Here is a 7,472-nt window from a genome sequence, read left to right on the forward strand (position 1 = left end):
CTCAGTTTGTTTTGATGCTGACAAAGTAGAATTTAGCAGATAAGAGGACTATAGGGAGAAAATTGGCAGAATGCAATGGAAATAAGGTACCGTTGGAATTGATATGATGTAATTAAACAATGCCCTGGAAGAAAGGCTAGGCCATGAGATCTAAATCCTAGCTGGGGAGGTTCATTTTTACAAAGTGGTATAAAAAAATGAGTAAAATGACAGAAAGCCTATGTTAATTATAACATTATTTGCAATAGCCAAGATATGAAAGCAACTTAAATGTCTGTTGATAGATGAATGGATAAAGAAGATGTGGACATATAAATAAAGGAGTATCATGCAGCAATAAAAATGAAATTTACCATTTGTGACAACATGAATGGACCTAGAGGGTATTATACTAAGTGAAATGTCAGACAGAAAAAGACAAGTGCTATATGGCTTCACTTATATGTGAAATCTAAACAAAGTAAATAAACAAACAGAATAAAACAAAAACAGACTCATAGAAAGACATCAGAGGGATGGCTGCCAGAGGAGTGGGATGGGAGATGGGTGGAAAAGGTGAAAAACTGGCAAACAGTCAATGATATTGCGTTATGTTTGCACAGTGACAGATGGTTACTACAATTAGTAGGGTGATCACATTGTGAGGTTATAAAAACATCGAATCACTATATTGTACACAAGACACCAACATACTTAATATAATTAAAGATTACATTATAAACTAATATAATTAACTTTCTAAAAGAAGAATACAAAGAAAGCATATATGGAAGACAATCCATTGAGGCTTAATGAGCATGGTCAGCGAGAGGGCTTACGGAACGCAGAAAGTTCCCATCTCTGCGGCAGAAAGCCCAGTGAACATGAAGGTTCCTGCACTCTTGAGGGGCAGGATCACTGGCACTTCCAGAAATCCTAGTCAGCACAATTTAATACTATCTACAGCAATACTGGGCAACCCGAAACTTTTATTTGCAGTTAGAGATGCAGTCCTGCACTTGTGCCAAGCTCAGCTCACCATACCGGATCTGCCACACACAGAGTGGCAGCAATGGGGTAAATGAACACCTCCTGGCAGTCATCTCGCAATGCTAGAAACAGCTTTCGAGGCAGGTGGCAATCAAAGGAGTCACAATTAACCCACCACGCTCATTTTCCTTCAAATGGAGCCAAGTCGCACTGCTTTATATCAAGATCCTTAAGGTCTTCCAGATGGGAGAAATCTAGTCCAACCTCTCACCTATTGTGACTCTATTTTTAGAAATGCATGGCAGACACCGCCAGTGTGCCCTGGCAGCCAGGTGCTCCTCTCCATTTCTCAGCTTCCTTTGCAGTACACCTGCGGCCGTGTGGCTGAGCTCCAACCAGTCGGATGCTGGTGGACCTGATCTAAGGCACTCCCAGGCCTGGTCCTACCTTGGATGGAGGAGGACCAGCCCACCTGCACCGCATCAGACTCTGCTTGAGTGATAAACAATCTTCCACTATGCCACTCATTGACAATTGTGGATTTGTCCATTTCGTCAGCAAGGATTCATTGATTTCCAAGCCTTCTTTTGATAATCTAGCAACTCAAAGAGTTGCCAAAGTGCCAGAAAAAAAAAGGACGGAAATTATTATATTATTGACCATAGATCCAAAAGATGTTTTAAAAGTAGAAGCAGTCATGAAGCTCATATTTACAATATAGTAGCATCTCACTTATCCAAAGGTTATGATTTGAGAAGCTCATATTTACAATATAGTACCATCTCACTTATCCAAAGGTTATGATTTGAGATATAACTTATAAAGGCTAACCGCCTGCTCCCCAAGCCCCCAACCAAGCACCAGGAAATAAGCCACTAAGGTCTTAAAACAACCCAGACTGAGAGCAAATGAAAGCTTCAGAGCTTCATTCACTAGTTAGCTTCTCGGGCTTTATTTATTTACTCAAGTTTTCTTGGAGTAAATAAATCAGCCTGGGAAATCCGGTTTGTTATTTCACATCAGACAAGAACTAGGAAACTGGATCCCATAAGCAATGATGCCTGACAGGTGCATATCACAACATCCCAAGAGGGAAGGAGGGATCAGAACTCTGAAAGGTGACACACCCAGAAAGCAGGGTGACTGAGCCCTGCTGCTCTTCCTGGCCGTGAAGGGCACCACTGGAGGAGCTTGGCCCACAACAGATAAAAATGACTTGATGTCCTCAATGAGCCATTGCAGGCTTCTAGTAAAGGTAGGACAATGTGTAAGAAGTCTCTGGAAATGATTACTCACACCAGTTTTAGTGCTTAAAGGTATATACTTGCTTGTGTGAAAAACCAATTTGTGAGAGCTATCTTATTTCCCTAGGATGCCACATAGCGATGCCCCAAAACATGAGACATTGCTGTTCCCTTGCTGTTTGCAAATGAGTGGCTCCTCCCAGTCAGGGTGCACATGCCAGGCATGGAGGTTGCCAGGATTCCGTAAGCAAAAGCCAGATCCCAGTAAAACTGTGAAGTAGAAGGAACCTAGACTGATCAGTCAGCCCAAGCCCCTGGCAGAAAGTCTAAGTGGCTAGAGGTGCCCATTCTTCTCACTGTACAGGCGGAACTAGAGCCCATGTTCCCTGCTATCAAGCTGTGATATAACCACCACATCGCAATTCTCCTACCCTGGACACACTCACAATCGCTTCATCCCTTTGTGGGGCCTCCTTTGACCACAGGCCCGACACACTCACCTGCAGAAAGCAGTGTCCCACGGGGGCATGCTCCACAAGGGTGGCGTTGTACACCTGCCTCCAGAAGATGGGCTCGTTGTCATTCACGTCCTCCACAGTAATGCTCACCAGGCAGGAGGCGGACAGCGGGGGCTCCCCGAGGTCTTGGGCCACCACTCTCAGCTCTACAGCCTCCTGGACCTCTCGGTCCAGACTCCGCGTGGTGCTGACCAGGCCGCTTTGGGGATCAATGGTGAAGGATGGTTCACACTCCACCGTGGGCCGCAGAGCCTCTTGGCTGCAGCGAGCAGGAAGGTGGACCAGCTTGTAGCGCAGGATGGCGTGGCTGGTGCCAGCTTCGTCTGCGTCGGAGGCGCTGACCCACACCACCACGGTGCCAGGGGCCGCCGCCTCGGATACTGAGGCCTGGTAATGCTCCTGGCTGAAGACAGGTGGCTGGTCGTTGAGGTCTGCGATCCGGAGCAGCAGCGTCTCCTCCGTGCTCAGCGGTGGAGACCCGGTGTCTGTGGCCACCAGTCGCAAATCATACAGGTCGCGGCTCTCCCTGTCCAGGGGCCCCTCGACACAAAGGAAAAATACCCCTGGGGAGCCTCCAGGCCGCAGGGCGAAGGCTCCCTCCGAGCCCTCCAAGGACAGAGAGATGGTGCTGCCCCCGAAGCTCATACCAAGTTCCCCAGCTTCTTCCTTCTCTGGGCCACCATCCGCGTCAGACACCGAGACTCGAGCCACGTAGTCTCCAGGTCGGGCACCCTCAGAGACTCGCGCTGCGCCCCCCTCGGTGAGGAAGAGCAGGTGGATGGTGGGCCGGTTGTCGTTCACGTCCAGCACAGCTATGGACACTCGCACAGTGGCGACCTCGGGCTCGGCACCTCCATCGCGGGCCTCGACTACCAGCTGGTGCCAGGCCTGAGCCTCACGATCCAGCGGCCTTTGCAGGCGCACCACGCCGCTCAGCTCCTCCACCTCGAAGTGGGCCTCGTCTCCTAATAGCCCGCCACCACCCGCCGCCCCGGGCGCCTGCCGGGCACGGATGCGGTAGCGCACCTGGCCATTGGGCCCCAGGTCTCGGTCCGTGGCACGCACGCGGCAGACCTCCGCACCCGGCTGGGCGTCCTCGCGCACCGCGGCGCGGTACTCGTCCTGCTCAAAGACCGGCGGGTTGTCGTTCTCATCCAGCACGAGCAGCTCCACTCGCAAGTGGCCTGTGCGCCGCGGGCGGCCACCGTCCCACGCTTCTATCTGCAGCTCGTGTGCTGCCGCCTCCTCTCGGTCCAAGCGCCGCAGCAGCACCAGGTCCAGGGGCTCCAGGGGTGAAGAGGACCGCGGCGACCCGGGGGTCCCATAGCGCAACTGGAAGAAGGGTCCTGCGGGGTCCTCGGAGGCGTCGGACGGTTGCACCAGGGTGTAACCCTGTGTGCTGAACAGCCCCGCGTCCGGGTCGTGAGCACCTGGCAGGCGAAAAGCCGTACCTGGGGGGCTAAGCTCGGAGACATCAAGTTGCAAGGAGTCTCGGGGAAAGCGGGGCGAGTGGTCATTGACATCGTTGACACGGATCTCCACCTGCACCACATCGCCCAGCAGGGTGGCGGCCACGAAACTGTAGTGATCCCGCCGCTCGCGGTCCAGTCTCCTCGCCGTACGGATGATGCCGGTGTCCGGATGCACGTGGAAGTCGTCCAGCAGCGGGGAATCCTCTGAATCCTCGGACAGAAAGAAGCCGCCCCCCTCCTGTTGCTGCGCAGCCGGCAACCCGGCGCGAATGTCGCCGACTAGAGTGTCCGGAGGCAGTCCCTCGTCCACGGAAAGGCTGAGGTTGAAAACCTGGGCAGATGAGCCCGAGGCCGCCCACAGCCACGCGTGCACGAAGAACCGGAGCAGGAGGCGCTGCGCCCTGGCGTCGCCACCGCTGCCTGGCCGCTGGCGGGGTGACCCTCGCCTCTCCGCGGAAGCCTCTTGCTGCTGACGCCCTTCACCCATCCTCGGCGCAGAAGGACCCATGGCTTCGCCAGGTCCTTGGAAAGGCTCCCGGGTAACTGCCAGCTTGTGGCGGGATGACAGAAAGATCCAGGAGCCTCTTTAGTGTCTGAGCCAAAGAAGAAAAGACTTTGTTTGGCAAACAAGCCCACAGACACAGGAGTTTCCGAGGTTACATCTGCAACTGGTAAAAAGGTCCTCTGCCTGCAGCTCACGCAGAGGGGGACGCCCTGGATGCCTCTGCCGCTGCGGCCACCTCTTCAGCCCCAGGATTTCTTTAAACGAGTCTCATCTTTTTTTCCTCTCCCGTTCCTTGTCCTCCTCGGCTGGTTGTTTCCCCCTGGTAAAGTCAGGTGCATTATTTCTTTTGCCAAAAAGGATGAAATTATTTAAAGCGCACAAACACAAGGAGAGGGTGGGGGGCTGTGCAGGGGAAGGGGGTGGAGTAAGGGCGGGGAGGCCGAAACTGAGCGCGGCGGGCGGGGCGAGAGAAGGAGGCGAGAACGGGGAGGGGAGGCGGCTGGGTCAGCCGTGCTGTCGGCTGCCGGGGGTGGCTGCTCCCCGCCGCCTCTTGGGGAGCAGAGGACCGCCGGGCGCCCGCTGCGACTCAGCCCGCGCCGCCGCCCCTCCCGTCTCCTCCCAGCTGTGTGACGCGGTGCACGCCAGGGTAAATTCCAACCTGTGAGTCGCTGTTCTGCAGCGGGGCGCGTTCTCGCCTGGGCCAGGGATGGAGGAGAGGGGAGCAGAAGAGAAAGGAACCGGAGATCTGGGCTGCCGGGCAGTTGGAGGCTGCGCAGGCCGGCAGGGGCTGCGCAGACAGGCATCTGCCCTGGATTTGAGGGCAAAGTGACAAAGGTGGGGGGAAGTGGGGGGAGCAATCTCCCCGCACCTCCCTCTATTCCCTCGACTGCCTCTTCCTCCGACCAGACGCTTGGCTCAGGCTGAACACAGAGGGCGGGGGTTATAATCACTTTGGGGAGCCAAACTTTGTGTGCTCTGTTTGGCAAGAGACACTCGTCCCCAGCGGAAGGACAGATAAAGTCAAAAGCCGATGCACAGCTGAGGCCAGGATAAGTGCAAAGTGGGAAAGGTAGAACGCGAAGAAAACCGTCAAGAAGCCCCGAGAAATCTGTGACACACGCGGTGTAAACCACGCTTTGCTATGCCGCGTTACTACTCAGTGACACAAGAGCGTCTGTCTTGTCACTCCCCTCTGCCAACAGGAACGAAGACAATGAACTTGGCTTGCGAACACTTCATACATTCAGCGCCATCATGACACTTTAGGATGCTTTAAGATGCTGATTTATGGGCTGAAAGACGGGGTGGCTGAGGCCCCGCCACCACCCAGGGCTCCACCAGCGCCTCTGAGCAAGGAAGTTGGCAGGCGGAGGCCAAGTAGAGAACACTTTCGAGGTAGCTTGTGGCTGAGCCCAAGAAAAATGTCAAGGAATTGCCATAGTTGCAAGTTTCCTGTCAATTGTTCATAATAATTGGTAGAAATTGATAAATGGCCTCTAATAAAGAATGCTTGATGAAGGACTCTGTGACCTCTTGGGAATGGGTGGCCATATGGAAGCAAATGGTTTCTGCAATTTTGCATTTAGATGGGAGGGGAGAGTTCATTTCCTAGGCCCTGAAGCTCTCCCTCCGGGAGGGCCGGACGCCCTGAAGCAACAGCGAGATGCCCTTTTCATACACAGTGGAGGCATGTGTAACCGCTAATCCACACCACAACATCATCTGCCCCACATAATAATAAAACATTTTATAGCAGACATGTTGCATGTAAATGGAAACAGTAAAATAAATTCAGCTTCCTTTCACCAGTGAAGACTCCTTACCATGAAGGAGAGTTATTGTGTATTTACTCTTTTTTCTTCTGAACCCCTTCAAGTTCACCCTAACTAGTTCCCCTGCCTCCGTGCTTGCCCCGGTATAACTAATTCTCAGCCAAGCATTGGGATTGATGTTTTTAAACTTGCCGAGATACTTCCATTATACCCGGATTATAATTCGGACTCCTTTTAATAGTACCAAACCCTCCCCTACATGGCCCTACTTACCTTTCTGACTTGTCTCCTGCCACCACTCTGCATCCTGCTGTCCTGCCTTCTCTTTGACCTTGGTGGCGGTCGTGGACTGAATGTTCCTGTCTCCTCCAGAATTCCTATGGTGAAATCTTACCCTGCCGTGTGAGGGTGTGATGAGGCAGAGACTTGGGAGGTGACTAGGATTAGATGAGGCCCTGGGATTCGTGCCCTTATGAGAGCCATGAGAGAGCTCACTGTCGCAGTTCAGTCCACAACCAGGAAGACGCCCTCACCCAGGACTGGAGCTTACTGACACCGTGATCTCAGGCTTCCAACCTCCAGAGCTGCGGGAAATGAATTTTTGCTTATACGTCACCCAGTCTATGGTATGTTGTTACAGCAGCTTGAATGGACTAAGACAGCCTGAGTTTTAATTGTTGGAATTTTTCTGTGCCTGAGAGTTAGATATTTCTTCTGTTTTGCCAATATTTGGCTCTTTCTCTTTTAGGTCTCAAATCAAATGCTCCGTGACCTTCCTTGACCACTTGAGCTCTGTAGCTTCTGCACCACGAACCCTGTCATATATTTCATTCCCAGCACCTGTCAGTCCCTTAAATCAGCTTGTTTTATTCATTTGTTTATTAGATTTTGTGATCTCAACCTTCTTTATACACTTTAAGCGCTGTTTTGTCCCAGCACCTACAACGGCACACAGTACGTAATGGGCCTCCACTCACTAACCGTAACTACAT

The 7,472-nt window shown here is 52.5% G+C and overlaps 1 protein-coding gene across 1 annotated transcript in view; it reads right to left on the reverse strand.

The window, feature by feature from the left end:
• Positions 1-4,711, reverse strand: part of DCHS2 (dachsous cadherin-related 2) — a 176,942-nt gene extending 172,231 nt beyond the window's left edge. The window contains exon 1 of the mRNA XM_053658565.1: positions 2,714-4,711. Within this exon, the coding sequence (XP_053514540.1) occupies positions 2,714-4,711 (1,998 nt within the window). The remainder of the gene's footprint in view (positions 1-2,713) is intronic.
• Between the last annotated feature and the right edge of the window lie 2,761 nt (positions 4,712-7,472).

This window comes from Artibeus jamaicensis, unplaced genomic scaffold (genome assembly GCF_021234435.1).
Source record: "Artibeus jamaicensis isolate MK-2021 breed Jamaican fruit bat unplaced genomic scaffold, CSHL_Jam_final scaffold_537, whole genome shotgun sequence".
In the NCBI taxonomy this organism is placed as follows: domain Eukaryota; kingdom Metazoa; phylum Chordata; class Mammalia; order Chiroptera; family Phyllostomidae; genus Artibeus; species Artibeus jamaicensis.